This window comes from Lithobates pipiens, unplaced genomic scaffold (assembly GCF_037356315.1).
Source record: "Lithobates pipiens isolate NorthernLeopardFrog02 unplaced genomic scaffold, aLitPip1_a1.2 Scaffold_10, whole genome shotgun sequence".
In the NCBI taxonomy this organism is placed as follows: Eukaryota; Metazoa; Chordata; class Amphibia; order Anura; family Ranidae; genus Lithobates; species Lithobates pipiens.
The window spans coordinates 86977031-87001548 of record NW_027507686.1 but is presented as its reverse complement, the minus strand read 5'-3'; the positions used below and the strand labels follow the sequence as shown (position 1 = coordinate 87001548).

At 45.4% G+C, this 24518-nt stretch overlaps 1 protein-coding gene across 2 annotated transcripts in view; it reads right to left on the bottom strand.

Annotated features, from left to right (window-relative positions):
- Positions 1–24518, bottom strand: part of EDC4 (enhancer of mRNA decapping 4) — a 499346-nt gene that overhangs the window by 102738 nt on the left and 372090 nt on the right. For both annotated transcript variants that reach the window (XM_077456654.1, XM_077456664.1), the window contains exon 23: positions 19900–20015. In XM_077456654.1, coding sequence (XP_077312780.1) covers positions 19900–20015 — 116 coding nt within the window. The remainder of the gene's footprint in view (positions 1–19899; positions 20016–24518) is intronic.

The window sequence follows — 24518 nt, the reverse complement described above, 5'->3', positions numbered from 1 at the left end:
CGGGTCCAGGGACGCTTTTGTCCCTCAGAGGTTGACCTGTCGTAATGGGAGCATTTAGCCAAAGACCCGGACAGACAAAAAAAAAAGCCTCGAGCATAAAATGAGGGCCCTTGCCTGCGGTGTAGCTCCTCGGTATACCTGGCCTGTGGGAGCAAGGTACTCTTCCCACCTGTGACATTCTTAATAATGTCATCCGAGGCTCCAAATAGCCGCTCACCAAGGAAGGGTAGATCCACCAATCAAGGCTTTTATTTTATTTTTTAAGATGCCTGGTCCGCAGACCAGCATTTTAGCCAAATCAGGCGCCGCAGCACCACTGCTGACAATGAAGCCCTGGAGAGCAAAGGAAGCATATCCAAGGCTGCGTCAAAAACTTACTTAAGGCCGAGCACTAACTGGTCTGCTAGTTCCACGCAGACAGGAGCCTGCTGCTTCTCCAATTTGCGGTGCAAAAGTTTTGCCCATTCCGTAAGTGTCTGCGACACAAGTGCTGTGGCCAGTACTGGTCGTATTGCTGACCCCACAACTGTAAACAAGGAACGGGCTACTGCCTCGGCCTTCCTGTCAGTAGGGTCCTTAAATGCAGGAGTCCCCTCTACCGGGATCGTGGTTACTTGGTTTACCCTGGATACTGGGGGGTCCACAACTGGAAAAGCCGACTATTTTTTAAGAAGGCTCTCCTCAAAAAGGTAGCGCACCGCCATTCTTTCAGGGACCGAGAAGGTCAGTTGTGGGCTTCCCCATTCCTTATATATGAACTTATCGAAATAAGTCAGATACGGAAACATCTTAGGTGTATGGGCTGGCTTACGGCACCCAAAAGGGACTGCCATTTCAGCAGAGGAACCTGCTGTAGCCTGAATTTTCAGGGTATCACGCACAGCTGTGATGAGTGCTCCAACCAGAGCTTTGTCCTGCGTGGACCTCCTCACTGTCTGATCGGTCCTGGTCAGCGTCATCTTAAACAGAGCAGGAGCCGCCAGTCTCAGTGGGGCCCGAGTCTGCGGCAGAGCTCTCCCCGGAGGACGGGGGTACCAGGGGCCAATTTTTACCACCTTTGCGCACACACACCGCCTCCACCCTGGCAGTGAACGTTTCAAGGACCGCAGACAAGGACTCCAATCTTTCCACTGAAGCACATAAAAAATTGGCAACAAACAACTGTACACAGTGAATGAACAGAGATAATGGCGGCAGAACATCGCTCTGGCGATCAGCACCTGCAGACCTCCAGACACCCAGCGGGGAGACCACAGACAGACACTCAGCGCAGCCCCCAATCTAAGGTCAGAGCCCCACAGAGGACCCCTGACTACAGGTACGCACACCGCTCAGCAGCACGTCATGCAGCATCCCACACAGAGGGACCCCCTAATCGACCTCCCAGGGAATGGCCAGCTGCTCAGCGCTGTACTTACCATCCGGACGAGCTGGGGACATCCCATAAAAGACCCACTCACGAGCAGTACGGGGTGGCTGCTGGCCACAAGGACATCGGTAGTCTGGCCATATGTGTGCCCCGGAGCGTTGCGCTCACCGGCTGCCCAGTGGAGCATGTCGTGGCCGACCCAGCATGTAGCTAGGGTCTGCACACGCTCAATGGCCAGGCTGGGGAGACTACAGGGATCTAGATTATCCAGCCTGTCACCCAGCCGGCTGTTGATAGCAGATCACAGGATCCTAAAATCTTGCGCAAAAGGAAAAAATTCAGCAAAAAATCCCAGGACCAATGGTCCTGCAGGGAGCCTAGGTCCTTCTCCTTCACTAGACAGAAAAAATTTGAGCTGCAGGAAGCAAGCTGAGGGGTTATTACCAGAGGGACCGCTCCCTGGGCGGAACTGTAAAGTTCTGGTTTTTCCCATTTATTACACGTTCTGCCTAGTCCTCTCCTGAAGGTAGCGTAATAACCTATGGTCAAGATTACCGGAGCTGTGTCCGTCAATGAACGAAAGACATTTTTTTTACAGGTAAACCAAAAATAAGCAAAAAAATTATTTCTTAAACGTACACTGCTGGTCAAACATTTTAGGACACTGCCATTTTTCCAGTTTTTATTTAAATTTACTTAGTAAACTTTACTCACTGTAATAAAGCATAGAAGGAATAAACAACTGCAGAAATCATGGAATTGTTTTCTTTAACAAAGCGTAAGCTACATTTTTGACTCAAATTAGCTACCTTTTGCAGATATACCAGTTGAACATTTTCATGGCATTTTTTTCTACAACAAAAATCAAATATTGTTCAGATAGTTATTGTATGAAGGTTAAAAACCTTCAGTATGCTGATCTCATCTCAGCACCCCCCTAAACATTACTTGAGAATGAGAGCTGAGGTTCTTCCGGGTCTCTCCTTATTGGCTGAGATACAGCACAGGATCCATTGACAGCAGCGGGAGCCAATCACAGCCAGTGAGTAGGGAGTGGAGGGCTTGGCTGTGCTCTCTCTTATGGGCCCATAGCACCGGCAGTTGACCCAAGAGGAGGAGTATCAGGACTGCTCTGTGCAAACCTATTGCACAGAGCAGCCAAGTATGACATGTTTGTTATTTTAACGCAAAGAAAACTTTACCTTTACAAATACTTTAAGTCTGGAGACTGTGCTGGCTATTCCATGATTTGAAGCCCATCATCAGTTTTTTTTTTATTCTAAGGTATTTCTGACACAGCCTAGAGGTATGTTTTAGGTCATTATCTTGCTGTAGAATGGACCCTCTGACCAACTAGGCTTATTCAAAAGGGTATTGCATCGCTCTCCAAAATGCTGTGGTAGTAGGATCAAGAATCTCAGACTCTGGAGCAAGCAAAAAAGCCCCATATCATCACGCTTTCTCCTCCATGTTTGACAGTTGGTGTCACACCAAGGAACCAACCTTTCACGTATTCAACAGCATACAAAAACAGTGTGTGATGAACCGAAGATTTCAAATTTTGATTCATTGGTCCAGAAGACCTTCTTTCAGTCTTAGGTAGTCCACTGACCGTGCTTCCTGGCCTAGCCATAAAAGTTTTTCTTATTTTGCCATCTGAGCTATGGCTTTCTTGCAGCCACTCGGTCTGTTAAGCCTGCATCTCAAAGTCTTCTCTTTGCAGTTAAAACTATATCTTACTTTGATCAGTGTTAAGCTGATGTCCTGTGAGCTGTCTGTCAAGTAAGTCATTGAAACTTGTCTTCTGATTCTAGCAAAAGGACAGAGTATTTTAGGACTTTAAATATATCCCAGTGTGCACACTTACCATGCAAAAAGAAAAATAATTCTATACCATACAGATTGTACAATATAAAAACAAATATTGTCTGTGAAATACTTTACAGAGATAAGTGCATTAAATCTTCTGAGGCAGTCAACGCCTATCACGGATCATTCGCTTCATCAGGACCAACAGAATTGGGTGTATTGAAAACACTGGAACCTTCCCCCCTCGGGGTCACATTTGGCACCTTTCAGGCGGGAGGGGGGTATCTGCTCCCACTTCCAGGCATAGATATCCGCAGAATCGCCACTTCCTGTCCCCCCCTCGGCTGTCTGGTGGTAAACACACGGATCCCAGAGACAGCAGGGACTATAAGTATTGCGCAGCGTAACTCACGCATGCGCAGCAGGGAACTGGGAAGTGAAGCCTCAAGGCTTCACTTCCAGATCCCCTTAGCGAAGATGGCGGCGGCAGCACCCGAGAGCCGAGTGACAGATTGGCTTCAGGTGCCGACATCGTGGGCAAGCTGGACAGGTAAGTGTCCATATTTTAAAAGTCAGCAGCTGCAGTATTTGTAGCTGCTGACTTATTAAAAAAAAATAAAAATTCGGTGGAACTCCCGCTTTAAAAAAAAATCCTCAAATATAAGAGGGAACAGATGAAAAATTAATCAGTGTCCTAGTGGGACCTCTCTGATCAAAGTAGGTAGGTATGAATCAAGGTCAGATGGAACCAATGACATCCAATTATGGATGAGCCAGACAGAAACTTGTGCAGAGATAAGAGGTAGTATATCTCACCCCTCCTTCCAGCGCACGCAGTTGCTTGCGTTGACCGTCTCAGAAGATTTAATGCACTCATCTCTAATGTATTTCACAGACAACAATATGTGTTTTTATATAGTATACAAGAAAGGTTTTTTATAAAAACTGTATGATATGGGATACTTTTTCTTTTTGCATGGTAAGTGTGCATACTGAGGTATATTTAAAGTCTCAAAATACTCAGTCCTTTTGCTACTATATCAGGATGATATCCCAGTGCTCAGACATTTTAGATTTATTGCACTCTTTCCCACAAACTTGAAGCATTTGTCTTCCGATTCTGGTGTGGATTTGAGTGTGCCAGACCTCCCGTTACATAGTCTGGTTGAAAAAAAGACAAGTCCAACCAAAAAAAAAAAAATTATATATATATATATATATATATATATATATATATATATATATATATATATATATATATATATATATATATATATATATATATATATATATATATATATATATATATATATATATATATATATACACACACACACACACACACACACACACACACAATCCTAAACCCTCAGTTGATGCAGAGGAAGGCAAAAAAAAAAAACAACACTAATAAAAGCATGAGTTAAGTTGCTCCAGAAGAGGGAAAAAATGATTTTACTGATCACCCAAGGCTATCAGATATTCCCTGGATCACTTTTACCTATAAATATTAGTATTCAGTTATATTATGTGCATCTAGGAAAGAATCCAGTCCTCTCTTAAAACCATCTACTACGCTGGCCAGAACCACCTGGTCTATTCCACAATTTACTGTGAAGAAGCCTATTTGGAGATGTTTGGATATGAAATCTCTTTTCCTCCAGACAAAGATTGCCCCACTATCCTCTGTGATGACCTTAAAGTGAATAACTGAACATCATGTTCACTATATGTACCACTTATGTATTTATACATGTTGATCATATCCACCCTTAATCTTCTCTTCTCAAGAGAATAAATTCAGTTCAGCTAATCGTTCTTCAGAGCTGAGCTCCTCCATGCCTCTCATCAATTTGGTTGACCACCTCTGCACATTCTACAATTCCCAAATATTCTTTTTATGAACTGGTGCCCAAAAATGAACTGCATATTCCTGATGAAGTCTTACTAAATGATTTGTATTGTTAGAGTTTCCTCCCGTTTACAAGTGCCTTTTGATGGCAGAGGAAGCTAAACCACTTAAGGAAAGACTTAAGGTTTTAATTGTCCTCGTGTCCAGCAAAGCTTATGTAATTGCATCTCGCCATTTTGAAAGCAATATACCCCTTCCTGCAATACAATATATTGAAAACTATCTACAAGAACGAGTTCAGAGGGTGGTGATAAATGGGGAATACTTAGAATGGTCAGGGGTGGGAAGTGGGGTCCCCCCAGGGCTCTGTGCTGGGACCAATCCTGTTTACTTCTCCCAAACGACCTGGAGGATGGGGTAAATGGTTCAATCTATGCATTTGCAGATGACACAAAGCGAAGCAGGGATATAACCTCTGTGGGATGTGGAAACCTTGCAAAAAGATCTGAACAAATTAATGGGGTGGGTAACTACATGGCAAATGAGGTTCAATGTAGAAAATTTTAAAATAATGCATTTGGGTGGTAAAAACATGAATGCAATCTACTCGCTAGGGGGTGAACCTCTGGGGGAATCTAGGGTGGAAAAGGATGTGGGGATCCTAGTAGATCATAGGCTCAGCAATGGCATGCAATGTCAAGCTGCTGCTAACAAAGTAAACACAAAATTGGCATGCATTAAAAAGGGGATTGCCTCCAGGGATAAAGCGATAATTCTCCCACTCTACAAGACTTTGGGTCCGGCTTCACCTGGAGTATGCTGTCCAGTTCTGGGCACCAGTCCTTAGGAATGATGTACTGGAAATGGAGCTAGTACAAATTAGGGCAACAAAGCTAATAAAGTGTCTGGAGGATATTAGTTATGAAGCAAGGTTGCGAGCGCTGAACTTATTCTCTCTGGAGAAGAAACGCATGAAAGGGGATACGATTTCAAATTTACAAATACCATACTGCTGACACACAATAAGGATAAAAAAATTTGCAGAAGGGAGTTTAGCAAGACACATGGCCACTCATTAAAAGCAGAAGAAAAGATGTTTAACTTGAAACTGCGTAGAGGGTTCTTTACTGCTACAGCGGAAATGACGTGGAATTCCCTTTCACTGGCGGTGGTTTCAGTGAGGGGCATCAATAGTTTAAAAAAAAGAAAGAACCAACCGCAAAATACAGGGATATACAATGTAATACTGACATATAATCACACACATAGGTTGGACTTGATGGACTTGTGTCTTTTTTCAACCTCACCTACTATGTAACAATACTGCCCAAATATTGCTTAAAGTGGTTCTAAAGGTTATATGTACCTGCGCTGTGCAATGGTCTTGCACAGAGCAGCCTGGTCCTCTTCTTTTTGGGTCCCCTGCTGTTGATCCTGGCTCCTCCCACTTGTACTTGAGCAGCCTCGTTCCCAAGCATCTCTCCGGTGAATGGACTTTGACCATTTACACATGGAGTGCGGCTTGGCCCTGCCCCCATTATCTCTTCATTGACTCACTGGCTGTGATTGACAGAAACAGGAGGCCAATGGCTCCCGCTGTTGTGTGAACCAACGAGAAAACAGAGACCCGAGAGAGTTGATGCTCTTCTGAACACTGGATTGAAATTGAGCTCCGGTAAGTATGGGGGAGGGGGGCGCTGGGAAGGGGCTGCACCCAGGATTTTTTTTTTATAATGCATTACAGGTAAGAAACCTTCTGCCTTAACCACTTTAATAGGGTGTAGTAACAGTCAGTTTCAAAACTACTTTTATACAGAGAGCTTGTCAGTAATCAACAATAAGTTGGGACACCTTTAGGAATTGTTACCATAAACTTTTAAGCCCCTTTCGCATGGGTGCCTCCACTAAGCGGAATCCACTTGCCCTGCTGTGCAGGCAGATGACAGGTCCGTGTCCTCTCCACTACGCAGAGCAGACACACAGTTCCGCTCTGCTCTATGGGGCAATCGATAGATGGATGGGGAACAGGGCTACCATCTGTCGGTTTCTGGCAGACAGGGTCAGATCAGATGGAGGTGGGTGTCAGCAGACATGTGTCCACTGAAATCCACTGCACCATAGCAGAGACTAGAGGGTCCAATCAGGTCAACCTGAAAAACAGACGGACCTGATCAGACCGCCCATGTGAAAGGGTCCCGAATTTACTTACATTGTTGCAGAACACCTACGGTTTTTAACCCATCACTTGAAAAAGGCTAACTATGAAATGTACATTAAGTTTCAGTTTTTGGTAAACTCTTTCCAATTCTGGCAGTTTACCATTGTATTATTTCAGGTTATTCACTGGAGTTGAACGGTTTAAACTTCAAGAAAAATGTCCAAAAATCGCTGCGTTATAAAACTTTTCATCAATAGTGTACATCACAGGGTTATTTCATATCCATAATGAGTGGGCTATCTCAAAGCAGTGAATATGAGGGGTGAGCCACACAGAACAATGGCAACAAGCCGATGACAGAACAGATTAAAACCCTACTACAGAGCCCCATGTATGTCCTTCCGCACAAAACTGGCATCCACAGAGGCAGGACAATCTACCTGGTAAAACTTTGTAAACGTGCTAAGAGAATACCAGGTAACAGCCTCAGATTTGAAGAGCTGATACCCTATGCAGAATCATCCATGAAGCACTGACATTCCTGGTAGAAAGGAACCTTCTCCATTATACCATAGGCCTGGGAAAAGAGTTGCCATATTAAACAAGAAATAGCTGAACAGGAAGCTGCCTGTCTTTTATAAGTTTCTAATGAAAAAACGGCATCCAAGAGGTGCTGGGACTTTGATATTTGTTTAAGCAAGATAGCGAGAGGGCAGAAAACATTTGAAGAGCCCACTGGCTCAGGTTAGACTGCTCATAACAAGCAAGGCTACCCTACTCTGAGTACTCCAGCAGGATACCAGGAAAAGATGTGCATGTATGGAAGGCTCCTGTCTTTTATAAGGCTCCTCAGGTAGAACGAACAAGGAGTCAGGCTATCGAAACAAAGCTATAAACTTGATGTACCCACAGAGTGAGACCATCCAAAACGGGAAGAAGCTTTTCTTAAGGGTGTTTTGGATCCAGACAAAAAGATGGCAACGCAACACCCTAGTTCAGGTGGAAAGAACCCCCCCCCCCCCTTGGCAAAAATGGAGGGACTAGAAAAAGTTCCTTACAGGAGAGTATAACCAGCTCTGAGACCCAATGAGCTAAAGTAATCGCCACCCAAATGATGACCTTGCATGAATAAGTGACAAAAAAATAAATCCTGCATGGGTTCAAACGAAGCATTCTATAAAACAGACAATACCAAATAAAGTTCTCAAGAAGACACACAATTGGATAGACACAAGCATCCATGTGACTCTTTGCACAAAGCCTTTACCCATGAATGAGATGAAATAGGCCTCTGGAACAGAATGACCAAAGTTGAAATCTAATGCTCCATGAAACAGGAGAAAAGCCAAAATGAGTCTCAACAGAGTCAAGGATGAAACTTTCAAGCCTAACACAAGGAAAAACAAGCCTTCTGGGTACAAAAGCAAAACTTTTCTGGAGGTTGACTCTCTCATCCTGAGCAGGGTATAAATAATGGAGTTAACACTTCTGTCCGTTAGGGCTGAGGCATAAAGAGCCAAGCCTTTAAGCCAGTGACTAAGCAAGGCAACATCCAAACACTCTGGAGGCAGTGGCTAGCCTCATTGCAATGCCATAAAATGATAGTGGCAGTCCTCCAAAGTAAACCTTGGCGAGGCTCAGAGGGGTGCTCTTATCGGCCCGGCAGAAGTAGAGGAGGAATGTAATGTTCGCCAGCACCCCTCCTTCTTGGATGGGACACCCCAAGACCCCTTTCACACTGTGCCGCCACAGTCATCAGCGATAAAGCAGCGCTATTTTTAGCGTTGTTTTAGTAGCGCTATTAGCCCGTTAGTGGGGCAGTTTTTAACCCCACACTAGCGCCTGAAAAGGGGCTAAATCTGGCCGCTGGAGCTGTGTTTTGCTGGCGGTATCGCAGCGCTGCCCCATTGATTTCAATGGGGATGAGCGGTGAGTTCATCGCTCCTTCACCACTCCAAAGAAGCTGCTGGCAGGACTTTTTCTGATGCCCTGCCAGCACACCGCTCCAGTGTGAAAGCCCTGAGGCTTTCATACTGGAGTGAATGGAGCGCCTTAAAAATGCCCGCAGTGTGAAAGGGGTCTTAGGCTGACTAGGTGTAAGTGTTAAAAGTGGGTGCACTGAAGAACTCGTGGGATAGTCAGTGGGAAAACGAGTGGGCATGCCCAGGAGAATGTTGGGGGTCAGGCCTCCAGGGACCCAGGCCTGAAGCTGTGTAAGGGGCCCAAAAATTTCTGATGGCTGTCCTTTGGCGAGGCTAAAAGGTCTGAATATCAACTTATGCCAAAAAGTCCCCTTACTCAAGTGAAAATCACCGATCAGATTAGACCACATCCTGGTCCTTTGCACTTGCAAGAAGTTGTTGAGATATTTGAGATTTAGTTCAAGTCAGATGTCACCATTTGGCTTTACAACTGTAAAAAGCTGTTAAAATGTTTCTCTTCCAGGATGGGTTTCCCCCATAATCACCTTCTTAATGAAAGAATCCAAGGATGGCCCAAACAAGTGCTCCCCTTCAAAGGGCAGCTGTTCAATTAGAGAAGTTCAACAGACCAGCACTTGAGCCACGAGATTCTCCTCACATGGACAGACAAAACACACAGCCTAAAGATTTTCAAAATGAAATCTACCCAGAGAAAAATAGTCCAGCTATTGCCCAATGACAGGATCAGCTGCCTAGGAAAGTCATATCATTAGCCCACACTTCGGCAGACTTCCACTGCAGCTGCCATCAGCTGAAAAGCTGTACATGCTGAAGGACCAGAACCTTGTCCACTGGAACCATCAAGGTTTTTTCAGGAAGTTAATAGCTGGGACTAGCGCTTGATAACTTCTCGCTTTGAAGCACTCCTCCTCCATGGGGATCTTGTAAGTGCACCACTTTGGAGGAAAAAAAACACCTTCTCTAGAGGAGCCCAATCAGCATACTGTACAACACTTCCTGCCAATGAGGATTCCCAGGAAAAGGATTTGGGAAGTTTTGCAGGTCGCCAGGAACCAAATTCAATGACCTTCAGAGAAGTTGGCTCCAGAAGCAGCAGCAGCTGTTAATTCTGACCACATCGGTCAAAAAAAACAAAACAGGAATTTCGATAGTAAATTACGTATTTTGGGCGTGCAGTACAGGACAGTGGCTGAAAATGCAGAGACCCTGTATTTTAGGCTGGCACCATCAGCTGACTGTAAACTGACAAAGCTTTGCTGGACACGAGGACCCCCACCCCCCTCAATTTCCATCCATGAGCCTCCCATTAAAACCCCAATCCTTGAGAGCACAGTTTGGATGATCACTTAGCAGAATTTTACAAGATATGAACTGAAGACTAGGTGGTGACTTTGCAAAGCAGGGCAACAGAGGCTTAATGCCGTAACACCCATTGATCTGGTGAAATGAACATGTAAGAATGCTCTAGATGCCTTATTTGAAGTTCAATGAAAAAAAAAAACATCCAAGTTGTGCGTTGATGTGATTTGAGTTCGTACAAAGTAGTGAGAGGACAAAAACAGTCAACAAGCTCACTGGCTCAAGTTAGGTTGCTCACAACAGACACGGTTGCCCTCCAATGGGTATTCCAGCAGGTTACCAGAAAAAAAATGCACTAATGGAAAGAGACCATATTCATTTTTTTTTTTTTTTATCAAATTCTTTTTTTATTGAGGTTTCTATTAGCATACAAAATTAGCCCACGCAAGGGCCAAACCATTGCCCATGCAGGGGCAGTTCCCTGGTATGGCAACAAACTAACATACTATAACCCCAATGTGGGGAGAGGGTCAATTCAGGAGAATTTGTGCTCAGATTGGTAACGACTATACTAGCAGACTAGAGATATTGTTAATCTAGGAATTGGTTACTGCATCAGTTGCCATGGTATTATCTAGCCAACAGGTCCATACCTTTTCAAGTTTTTCTGGGCAGCCCCTGCCCAAGTAGGTGGCTTTATAAAGGGGCAAACTGGCATTTACTAGGCTTTTCTGGAATCTGACAGAGGGGGGAAGACGATTGTTACCAATTCATCGCAATGGCCTTACGAGCATAGTACAATAGCAGGGATGAGTATTTTCCTGGCTCTGAGCATTGACATTTGTTCCAACAGCTCTAACAGACAATATTTAGGGTTATAAGGAACCCGAGTCCTAGTGACCTTAGCAATCACCTGGAGTACTTCTTTCCAATAATGTTTGATTGCTGGGCAACCCCAAAAAATGTGGAAAAAAATCCCGTTTGGTAGGAGCAACGCCAGAATGCTGGAGAATGCTTCAGCGAGATCTGGTGCAGACTGTGGGGTGTGTAGTGGGCTCTATGCACAATTTTGTATTGAACAGGTTTGTCCCTAGCTGAGACCAGAGCGGATTAGAGAAAGTGCAAAATCTCCCACAAGTCATCCTCGCCCAGCTTCGGTATGTCCCTCACCCATTTCCTGCGGAGGGAGGACAGCCCGGGCCGGAAGCAACCAGTGTGGACCCACAAAGCTGTGACGTGGGTTTCTCCAAGTCTTCCAACCGAAGGGTGGATTCAAGCTCTGAGTATCCCAGTTCAATTGGTTGGCCTAAGAACTGACACCTGTAGGCCTGAGCGACCTGAAGATACCTGAAATGGGCCCGTGCAGGTACCTAAAATTTGGTGCAAAAAACATGAAAGGGGGTGAGCTCTGTTGGTGATAACATGCTCAAGGGTCAGTATTTTGTATTTGGCCCAGGCCTGTGAATCGGAATGGTATTGAATTGTGATAGGTTAGGGTTCAGCCACAGGGGGTGAGAGGAGACCAGGAGTTCGGCTGGGGTGCTCTCAGCGCCTCACCCACCTTCCATGCCCACATAGAGGTACGCTTAGAAGGGGTGGGATGGTGAGGCATTTTAGGCCCCCTGAATAGCAACCCCTTTAAGGCCTCCAGAGACCCCACTAAAGCGGCTTTCAGAGCCGTGGCAGAGTTGGTCAGGTCTGGCTGCAGCCACCAATGGGCGGTAACAAGCTGAGTGGCCAATACTTGTGGCAATCAGGGAGAGCCAAACCCCCACTGTCGACAGGCCTGGTCAGAGTGGGGTATTTGAATCTAGGTGGTTTAGGCACCCAAATAAAGGAGAGGAAGCGTTAAGAGAATTAAAGAAAGTTTTGGTCAGCCCTTGTGGGGAATTCCGAAAAATGTATGGAAATTTAGGGAGGACCTTCATTTTGAGAAGATTGATGCGCCCAATGAGGGAAAGGGGAAGCTTGCTCCACGCTTTCAGCTTGGTTTTAATTGCTGCCAAGACAGGGTCCAGATTGAGCTGGGCAAAGTCCCTACTCGTTCTTGAGATAATACCCAAATAGGTAAACTGATCAGTCCACTGAAGTGGGAGAGAGAAGGGTGAGGAGGACCTGGTCCCCTCGTCCACCGCAAACAACTGACTTGTTCCAGTTCACTCTCAACCTCGTAAAAGTGGAGAAGGCATCCATGATACCAAGTGCGCCCCACAGAGAGTCCTCAGCATCGTTCAAAAACAACAGCAGATCATCCGCATAGAAAGCCACTCTCTCCTCCAGCCAGCCCACCCTTCGACCTTGGCCGAGCTTCTGAGGGCCTCAGAAATAGGTTCCATGGCCAAGGCAAACAGAGCCGAGAGGGAGAGAGCGCATCCCTGGAGCCAGTTTAATACATGTCATAGGACCAGTACACAGTGTGTGTATCCAAGCAATATATTTCAGTGGCAAAGTCCATTCTTCTAAGCAACTCCCACAGATATACCCACTCCACTGTGTCAAATGCCTTTTCTCTATCAAGGGTGGAAATGGTCCTAGTGCCCTGGTTAATAGGGGGAGGGGGGGCATGAATATTAGAACATAATCTACGTATATTAATGTCTGTGGAACTACCGCCATAAAGCCCGATTGATCAGAGTTAATCAAGGATTTTATTACTCTAAATCTAGTGGCCAATAACTTGGTTAGCATTTTTAGATCACAATTGAGAAGTGCTACTGGCCTGTAGGAGGCGCACAGCATACTGTCCTTATTAGGTTTTGAAGAATGACATGGGCCTCCCCCAGAGGACAGCAAGGAGTCCTGTTGCAAACAAGCTTGAAACATCTGAGCTAGTTTGGGGGCAAGTAGTTCTGTGTGGTATTCTATAATACTCTATGGGCAGGCCATCCAGTCCCGGGGTTTTGCCTGCCGGGAATGACTTAATGGCCATTGTGACTTCTTCTAGAGTGATCTCTGAGACAAGGAGTTGCCTCTCCACATCAGAGAGCCATCCCAATGCTAGCGTGTTCAACATAGAGATTATAGGTGTAGGGTCAAAACCGTCGGAGTGAGAAAACATACAGAGGTATAAAACTTGGAAAATGCAGACAGGACATCCTCATGAGAGGTGACCAACATGCCATCTGCCGTAAGGATTTCCGATATAACCGCTAAGGGCCTATCCTGCTGTGCTAGCAGCGCTAGTAATTTGCCATTCTTGTCTCCATGCTCAAAGTATGCCTTCCTGCTATGTTGTATACCAAGCCTGGTAGTGACTGAAACATGGAGATGTAGTCCTCACCTAAGCAATGAAAGGTGCTCAAAGTTGGGGACCATTGCCGAGGCCAAATATTGATTCAGAGCCTCTTCAACCTTATGCTGCAGGTCAAAGACCTCATCACCAAACTTGGCCTTCCCTGCCGCCACAGCCGAGATGTACTGACCCCTGCTGTGAGCCTTGGGAGCGTCCCATGTCATCTCCAGGGAGGATGACCCTGCATTGTGCACCCAATAGTCCTGCAAGGAAGGAGAAACTCTGTCATGGACTGCCTTCGTTATTAATCCAATGGGGCTGTAACCTCCAAAGGGCTTTGCTCCGTGGCCCTAATGGTCAATTTAAGTGGGTGATGGTCAGAGAGGCCAGAGGGCAGGTAATCTTCCTCCTGAACACTGGGCAGCATTGGCAAAAGCCAGGTCAATTCAGGAGGAGATTTAGAATGTGGTTGAGAAACAGGAGTACATTCTATAGTGGGGGGTAATGCCACCTCCATGCCTCCTGAAACTCTGTTGCCTGAGCCCACGTTCTGAGATCAGAATTGAAAGTGGATTGAGGGGAAGACATAACCAGATTGCACAGTGTAGCATTAAAATCACCCATGAACAGACCATGGGCTGGGCAATGCGGGGCCAGCCTCATATAGTACATACAAAATACGTATCAGGCTCGAAGGAGGCAGATAGTCATTCACAATGACATATTTCTTGTTATACATGCTTAACACTACCATAACAAATTTCCCCTGGGGACTCAAATGAACATCATGAATTACACATGGAACTCGTTTGCTGATCAGTATCAAGAATACGAGGAGTAGGTCGCATAAAGCGCCCTTTGCACCCAGGGCTTTTTCAGAGCCAGTAACTTACTACCAGTTAAGTGTCTCCTGTAGTAGCACCATGTGGGGGTTATGCAGTTTTAAATATTGGAATAACATTGATCGTTTGTATTTGGAGTTAAGCCCCCTGTCGTTCCACGACAAAATGGTCAGTAGCTCAGCATCTGAGGGAGCCATCATGGAACACCAGGGGGGAACAGGAGCAGAATGAGCACAACCAACAGATGTAAGTAAACCCCAAATTGGCACATATATTCATTAGGGTCAGAGATCTTTTGAAGCATTTGAGCAGCACACTATCTATATCTTCAAAACAAAGAAACCCCTCTCCCCAGAAAAAACAACACCCTACCCAGACATCATACAAACCCAGCTCAGAAGCCAAAAAAAATAGGCTAACCATAAAAACTGATGCATGGTTTTGTCCTATAACTGAAAAAAACATAGAATCCTTAGGTCACCGGGACCTTTAGAAGTTGGCTGCAGGGCCAGATGCGAGTGAAGCACTCCTCAAGGAAATCTGTTTCATCTCAAGGAGGAGGATCCAAAGTGTGGGGAGGGAAATAGGGGTTTCAGTGGTTGCCGTTGGAGCTCCTCAGGCAGGAATGAGCGACAGTCTAGCCAGCAAAATAAAAATTCAGGTTCAATTAGTGTAAAGGTGGAATGTAGCAGGGAGAAAAGGTCTGGGGGACAAAGTGGGTAATGCTGAGAGTCACCAGGAGACAGTCCTGTTGAAGGGCAAAGTGATACTTAGCTGCTCCATACTGGATGTAGTCTATCATGATTCCTCGGCCATATGTAATTAGCAGGTATCCAGCCACGTCACAGCAGCCTCCGAGGTGTCAAATAAACGAGTGTTGTCGCCATCAGAGATCCGCAGCCTGCTGGGATACAAAAGGCCAAAGCGTATTCTCTTTTCCCGGAGCCGGCATCTCACTTGCGGCGTTGCTGTACTTCCCAAGAGAAATCCGCGAAAAAGAGCAGCCTGCTAGTCTCATTTAATTTCAGGCATGGCGTGTGCCGCCGCCAGGATGCTATCCCGATCACTGCCGCAGCAGGAAGGGGCGCGGAGGGGCCCAAGGTCTCGGAGGGAGTGGCAAGACCCTGTGGGCTCTTTCCACTACGAAAGTGGGTGGTATGTTACCCAGGTTGAGCAGAGTGGATAGTAACTGCGGATATTGTTCCACCTGAGGTGGTTCTCAGTGCCTATTGCACGCTCCTGGAGCGCTTTCACTTAGAGCCGCAGGGTCCTCCCCTTCCTAGAGTTCGACCGGACCGTATCTTCCACCGTGGAGACCCTGTCCTCCACCTTTGTGATGCGGGACCGAAATGTATCCATATCCTGGTGGATGAGACAGATACCCACTGTCAAGTCGATCTTAGCCATCAGGGCTTCCTTGCAGGATGTAATGGCCACCAGGATCTCCGCTCCTGTGGGGGCATCCTTGCCCCCGACTCCACGGCCGTCTGTGCACTGGCCACCATGCCAGCCATGGACTGCAGCGCCGACGAGGTAGCCACCGGCGGGGGGGTGGGCGGGTCACAAGAAGCCTTTGGACCTGATTTTGAGTAACTGGTTCTAGGGTGGCCCATCCGAGGTTCACCCTGAGATGGAGGAGGGTCTTGGGGAGCCGTGGGCAGATAACCTGGGTCTGGGGAGGACGGACAGAGACTGTGTCAGTATTGATGCGCCTTCACAGGCAGGCACCGAGTCTCAGGGAGCAGGATGGAAGATGCGGTGGTGATGAACTACCTGCTCAGAGTCCTCAGCCGGACACAGCTCCTGTAGGGGTGGTGGCACAGGGAAGGCAGTGCAGTATTGCAAGGGCACAGATGGTGGCACAGGGAAGGCAGTGCAGTATTACTGGGGCACAGATGGTGACACAGGGAAGGCAGCGCAGTACTGCTGGGGCACGGATGGTGGCACAGAGATGGCAGTGCAGCTCGGCTGGGGCACGGTACCAGAGTGTGGAGGATGTTCCTGGCACAGTAGGCCACAAGATGGTGGTGGGCCACAGGTGCCCGGAATCAGCCGCTATGGATCCTCTGGTGGCCTGTTGGGGCCCCACATAGCTCAGCTATCTCCCGAGTACAGCCGCCACAGATGTGTCCGGATTACCCGCCTCCCGGTCTGCGGATCCCAGCACTCGAGCCCGGGGATGTATGAGGCTCCATAGGCCTCAAAATGGCGATGGGTCTCTGCTTTGTGGATCTGTGCACGGCCCGGTGGAGACAGGATCAGCTGGCCGGGTTGCACAATTTTTGCTGGGGCTGATATAGAAGATGTCCGGTGACAGATAAGGAGAGTCTGGAGGCTCACCAGGCTTAATTTTGCACAGGATGGCAGCGGATTGGGTTAGGATTGGCGTAGCTCCACAGCAGGTCATCTTGTTCCCTCTAAATCCGGACATGCACCCCCCCCCCCCCCCCCGTATTCATTTATACTAAAAAACAAAAACAAACTGCCATGCAGTTTTGGGGGTGAGAGAAAACTCCATCAGGACTTCAGTTAAGATAAGAACCTGCGGTATTATGGGGCAGTTCACCTTTCAAGAGTTCTTGACTGGCACTGTAACAAGAGGGCCAAGCAGTGGGTGTCCATGGAGATCGAAGACTCGACAATCCCGCTGAGAGGCATACCACAGTCGTCGACTCCCTGCTCTCCAGAGCTTTTGGCCCTTTGATCAACTGCTCCAAATTGCCAGAACTCTCTCTCGGAGCACTGACGTACTTCCCTTGATCTCTCCCCTGAACACAGTCATTAGGAACCCAGAATAAACACAAAGCCTCACCAATAGGAATCTCAGGCGATTTGGTCAGGCAATGAAGTTCCACCTAGGCAGCTATCGGCCATAGGGCTACCCTCTCATGCGGAACTCTCTTAGATATAACCCACTGCTAGACTTCTGGAGCACTACCCACGTGCAGGGCTGCCTAATTAGGGGGGCACGACCAGCCGGCAGCTTCAAGCTTTAGGTACTACATGTTTCATGCATACTGTGAAGCACATAATGTTGTTATCCTGTGGCTCCACAGGTGGAAACTCATATTCCCTGGGCTAAGGGATGCAATCTTATCATCCAGAGGGCCCCGTGCACCACATTGAGGGAAGGTGGTTGCTGCTGATGACACGAGAAGTGTCATCACTGCTCCTGTGGCTGGCACGCCTGGAGGAATGCTGGGGAAACCATTGCAGTGACAGCTCAGCCAAGTAAACAAAAGCCATCAGTAAAGACTTCTGCCAGTGGCTTCCTCTGTTGGGCTTTGCAGCAGATTACCAGTCAGAGCCTGGCAGAGGAGTGAGTAGAGGAAATGTTCTTTCTTTTTCAGCTCTTGGTTTCACTACACCGGTATCCCCGACATTCCTTCAGAAGAGAAAAACCAGCAGATAAGACCAGCGAGAGGGTATTCCAGATGGATCAAGCAGCCAGGTATTTAGCAACAGTGTCCTCCCTACCCCACTGACTGGCAGTGCCCCCAATCTTTCCCCACTAAGCACCAGGACCCCCATCTCCCACACTAAGCAGCAAGACACCCCCCCATCTCCCCCCCCACTAAGCAAGACCCCAATCTCCTCTCACTAAGCACCAAGATCCCCATCTTCCCCCACCAAGCACCAGAATCCTCCCATCTCTACCCACTATGCACCAGGATCACCCCCATCTCTCCTCACTAAGCACCAGGACCCCCCCCCCCACCCATCTCCCGACTGACCAACAGTGCTCACATTTGTCCCCCTTGAAGGCAAAGCTGCATTTTTGCGGGGTCAAAGGCCTCATTATTTCTAATAGCGGCCTTGTCCACGTGAGAGAATTCTTCCAGATATTTAAGAAAGACAACTTTACTCTACATTCGCAGACACAGTTCGAATAAGTCCCAGCCAGCGGCACCTTCAAAACGCACACAGTCACTTATGTATGGACTTTTGGCTACACCATCTGACACTTCCTACCTGTCATTCATACATCACTAGGAATCACACCTGGGCATCACTTCCACGCCCAAAAAAGTAGATAAGATCATCCATGTCTCAAACAAATCTTCCATAGCAAACACAGTAAATACAAAGAAATAGGACAGAAGATCCTGTCCAGATGAGCCCCTTATGTCTTACATAAAATGGAGAAGACAGCCCTGGATACATGTTGTCACTGCTCTTCGGCAGTGGGCACAATCTTGCATATCTTCTGGCATTGCCCTAAAATTTGGTCCTTCTGGGAGGACGCAATGGCACCTCTAAAGCATTTGACTTCAGTAGACCAATGTAATATTGTTTATTAAGAAAAAAAAATGTTTTTTTTTTTACAATTTTCACATACAGAGAAAGGCACAAACAAAATGCCATTGTCCTACAGTAAAAAAAAAAAAAAAAGACTAAAAACTCCCAAACCTTCAGGTCAGCAGTACACATACTGGACTAGATGTTTCTTACACATAAATTGTGTATGGCTAGCAAGATGCAAGAAATAAATAAGTTGCTAACCCAATTAGTATACAGTAGATCTTCTCAAATTGCACCAGATATCTGCTATAGATTTAAATAACTGTTGGTGATGTCTATTAGGGGTTTGCACACTTTCAAACATTTGGTGGAGTTGCCCTCCAATTAAGTAGTTTTTGGATAAGGTAGCAAAAATATATATAGAATCGAGTAATTTCAGTGGACTATGAACGGAAACCTGGGATGGTATCGCTTTCAGTAATCCCTGGGACAATTTCCTTAATTAGGAAGTTTTTTCTTGGTGTGGCCAGACCATGGATATCAAGATATTGTCAGCCTACCAATTCCCCAACAATTGGTGTGTTAAAAATGTGCCATTTGATGGGCATGGGGGAAAAGGTTGCAAAACATTGTAGATATTAAGTCTTTTGCTCAAGGTGGACCCCCTGAATCATAATAATATATATAAAAAGATTTTAGGAAAAAGCTTAGTATTTGTGAGATTGGGTTAGGTTGGTAAAGCGAAATCAGCCTCTTACTGCTTTTGGGAGTTCAATAGGGTTTAGAAAAAAAATATATATGAAGAACATATGATTAGATTTTATACATGTTTAAGGAATGGGAAATGTTAATATTTAATAATAGGTTTGTAGTCTCCCTTATATTTTTTTACTTTTTTTTTATACTTTTTTTCTGTTAATGAAAAATATAATTAAAACAGAACGAGTAAATAGTCCATTTGTATTGAACATTCAAAAAAAATAAAGACAACATAACTTTTAAAAGCACGCAGATTGAAAGTGAGGGGAAATCTTCCCAAAGGACCAAAGGATAGAACTAAAAATCTAATAAATTACACTAAAATGCTAGTACAAGGGCAACATTACCATTTCAAAACAGGATCAGTTATGCTCCTTGTCAATTTAAAAATTACCTTGGATTTGACAATCTTGACAACACTCTCCTTTACTGTTCCTTCCAGTGAAGTGAATTTTGCTGCAATTGTGCTACTAAGCTGCCCAGTCACTGGCTCCAGAGTTTTAGTAATACCTTTAATACAAAGAACAAAACTATTTAAATAAACAGAACATGAATAACCTGGTGTTATAGAATTTTAAAATTGTGATAAAGGCACTTGCCATTATTTTCCTCTGCAAATCTAACTCTTTTTGCACAGGGAATTTAAACTCACTGGCCACTAAATTAGGTACACCTTGCTAGTACTGGGTTGGACCCCCTTTTGCCTTCAGAACTGCCCTCATTTTTCGTGGCATAGATTCAATAAGGTGTTGGAAACATTCCTTAGAGATCAGAGATAGCATCATGCAATTGCTGCAGATTTGTCTGCTGCACATCCATGATGTGAATCCCCCATTCCACCACATCCCAAAGCTTAATTGGATTGAGAACTGGTGACTGTGGAGGCAATTGGAGTACAGTGAACTCATGGTCAAGTTCAAGAATACAGTTTGGGATGATTTGAGCTTTGTGACATGGTCCTGCTGGAAGTAGCCATCAGAATATAGGCACACTGTAGTCATAAAGGGATGGACAAGGCCCGCAACAATACTTGGGTAGGCTGTGGTGTTTAAACAACGTTCAATTAGTACTAAGGGACCCAAAGGGTACCAAGAAAATATCCCACACACCATTACAACACCATCACCAGCCTGAACCATTGGTACAAGGCAGAATGGATCCATGCTTTCATGATTGCACCAAAATCTGACCCTACCATCTGAGTGTCGCAGCTGAAATCGAGACTCATCAGAGCAGGTAATGTTTTTCCAATCTTCTATTGTCCAATTCTGGTGAGCCTGTGTGAATTGTAGCCTCAGTTTCTTGCTCTTAGCTGACAGGAGTGGTACCTGGTGTGGTCTTCAGCTGCTGTAGCCCCCATCTGCTTCAAGGTTCGAGGTGTTGTGCATTCAGAGATGGTATTCTGCATACCTTGGTTGTAACTAGTGGATATTTAAGTTACTCACTGACCATTCTCTGTAAACCCTAGAGATGGTTGCTCTCGAAAATCCCAGTAGATCAGCAGGTTTTGAAATACTCAGACCAGCCCGTCTGGCACCAACAACCATGCCACATTCAAAGTCACTTAAACCTCCTTTCTTCCCAATTCTGATGCTCGTATTGAACTTCAGCAAGTCATCTTTACCATGTCTAGATGCCGAAATGCATTGAGTTGCTGCCAAGTGATTGGCTGATTAGCAATTTGTGTTACCAAGCAATTGAACAGGTGTACCTAATAAAGTGTCCAGTGAGTGTAGATATCAAGCTACAGAGCAGGTCAGAAGGAGTAGACAAATGGGCCCAATAGGATAAATACTTGTTAGTTATTATATTTGCCCGTGTTTTATTTTTTTTGACCTGATGGATAATACTGAGGTCACCATTTTCTATACATCTGTCTTTATTTTTATCAAAGGGAAACAGGACAAGAAGGGTCTATAAGGACAGTTGCTGTGGCTGACCATGAATACATACCCATCAAGTAGACTGTACGACTGTGATGATTGTACTGATACACAAATTCTTAATATAGAAATATAATTTTAATACATAAAAAAATATACAGGGAACAAGAGAGAAAATTCAACAACAGACAACGGAGTCACCGGAAAGATGACATGATGTGGGATATAAACAAATTGATCCTCTACTAGTTTCGCGGATTGAAACCGCTTCTTCAGGAGGAATCTATAGAACAGAAAATACAATAAAATATACAATAATTACAGCATCGAAAATATTAAACGGCAAACATTTTGGTCAAGAGACCTGCTCACCCGGAAGATCACATACCGATAGGTAACCAGGCTGCTGAGAGCATTCCTCCCATGGCGGGCGAGGGGGGATTGTACAAGGCCACTTCTAACTGAAGATAAATATAATGGTAGTAAGGGAGGGAGAGGGAGGGGAAGGGAAGGGAAGGGAGAGGGAGGGAGGAAGGGGATTAGGGAAGGGGAAAAGGGAGAGGGGAAGGGGGTTAGGGAAGGTGAAAAGGGAGAGGAAGGAGGGGGAGGGGAGAGGAACGCCACTGTCCACCTGGGACTTAATGAGATGGTGTCCTACAAACCATTTCTGTAGGGTTTTTACTTTCAATTCCCCCCCCCCCTTTTTCTATCAACCTCCCTTTTACCCTCGAGTCCCCTTTCTTCCTCCCTACCCCCCCCCCCCCTTCTCCTTACCTTATATTTGGGTACCTGTTTGTTACCTCTATGGCAGCTTTGAATTTTAACCAATATGATTAGCCTGGGTGACTGCTATATCCTGTAGCTCAACATATTGCAAAACACTTGGGTGTTTAAACTTAGTGATGTTATGGGACAATAATGTTCCACAGTTACCATCCCCTATATAATGACCATATCATGTTTTTTATTTAGAAATTATTATTTTGTTTGTGTTTCTTTTCTTGTACAGATTGCGCCCCAATGACTGGCATGATCCCAGCCTGATGTTTCTCCCCACAGTGGTGGACATGTTTCCCCTGGCGGATAGGCCTCTTTTGGCCTCCTCTGCTTGCCTCAATCTTGTCTGGGTGTTCTGCCCTTAAACCTATTGTAGCGCGCTTGCACAGTACCGCGGGATCGCGTACCTGTGCAGTGCAAGGAAACTGACCCAGTGATGTCAGACGACGCCCGCAGCGTGTCTTGATGTGCATGGGTTGGGGAGCATATTTAGTGGGTCTTTCAGACCCACTGGGTGTTCGGTATGGTCCTGATCCAGGCATGGTGTGCTGGTCGGTGTGGAGTCTCAGGTAAGGTCTAGCCTCCTTTATTTGCAGCCTATTATTGCCCTTGATTGTATGGTCTTATCTGACAGTCTGGTTTCTTTAATCACAGGTTTCATTACTTTACACAGTGCCTCCTGACTGGATAGCCATCGGCACTGCCTGTTATAGGAATTACATCTTCCTTGCTACTGTTTGGCTGTGTCCCTTCCTGAGTGCCTCCTCCATTCAGCCTTGCTCACTTCCACCCTTGGCAATGTGTTACCTTTGTAATATTTTCTGGTAAGTTTTTCCCCGGTACTTCTCCTTCCTTTTCTTTCCTCTCCCTCCCCTCCTCTCCCCCCCCCCCCCCTTCCTTCCTACCCTCACAAGGTTCTATTCCAATTGTATCCCCATAATGTGAAGCACTTGATGTTCCCCCATCCCCTACGGGCCCTATAAATAAATGTGTTTGTATTTTGTTTTTATTTACCACCATTATATTTATCTTCAGGTAGAAGTGTCCTTGTACAATCCCCTTCCCGGGGAGAATGCTCTCAGCAGTCTGGTTACGTATCCGTGTTTGATCTTCCAGTTGAGTAGATCTCGACCAAAATGTTTGCTGTATAATTATGTTTAATAATTTCGATGTTGTAATTTTATATTTTATTGTATTTTCTGTTTTATAGAAAGATCCTCTAGAAAAAGTGGTTTCCATCCGCAAAGCTAGTAGAGGATCAATTTGTCTATATCCCACATCAACATTCATCTTTCGGGTGACTCCGTTAGTAGTTTTCTGTGGTTGAATTTTATCTCTTGTTCCCTGTATATTTTTTTTATTATGTATTAAAATAAAAAAGTGTTATGAATAATTTGTGTATCAGTACAAGATAGTCCAGTACAATCTACTTGATGGGTATATATCCATGATCAGCCACAGCAACTGTCCTTATAGACCCTTCTTGTACCGTTTCTCTATTAATTTGGATGATGGTACTTCATTATTGTTAATTGTTATGTGAGGCAATACTCATAAATTTTATTTTATTTTATCATGTCATGTTGTCCCATTTCTGGGTGTAAATCTTCAAAGGCTTCACCTACGAGTTCTGAGTCTAAATTCTCAAGTAACTTGGGAAACTGTGTCAACATGTATATGTGTGTTTTGTTTGCTAGTTGGTTTTGGACTAAAGGAGTCTTCATCTGGGTACGATTACACACATCTCTCAACTCAAAAGCCTATGTAGAATACATGAATGAATTGGTGCTGAAGCGCGTACACCACCAAAATTTTTAACATAGTTTTAAGCACTCCCCACCCGGCCTATTGCAAAATGACAGTCGCAGCAGGTATCAGTTATCCTGATTGGGTGTAATATAACATCCAGCAGTATAAGCCACTCGCACACGCCCCCGGGGGCACAACGCATCTCTGCTCTAAGTAAAGAGCCTATGACGTAGGCTCTTTACCACGTGATCAGCTGTGTTCAATCACAGCTGATCTTCACCACGTAAAAATGACCCAAAACATACTACCAAGGCAACAAAGGAGCGACTCAAGAAGAAGCACATTAAAGTCATGGAGTGGCCAAGCCAGTCTCCAGTTTCTAATCCTATAGAATATTTATGGAGGGAGTTGAAACGTCGAGTTGACAAGCAACAGCCAAGAAATGGTAAGGATTTAGAAAAAATCTGTAAAGAGTGGACCAAAATCCCTCCTGAGATGTGTGCAAAGCTGGTCACTAACGACAAGACACATCTTACCTCTGATTGCCAATAATGGTTTTGCCACCAAGTACTTAGTCATGTTTTGCTTGGGGATCACATACTTA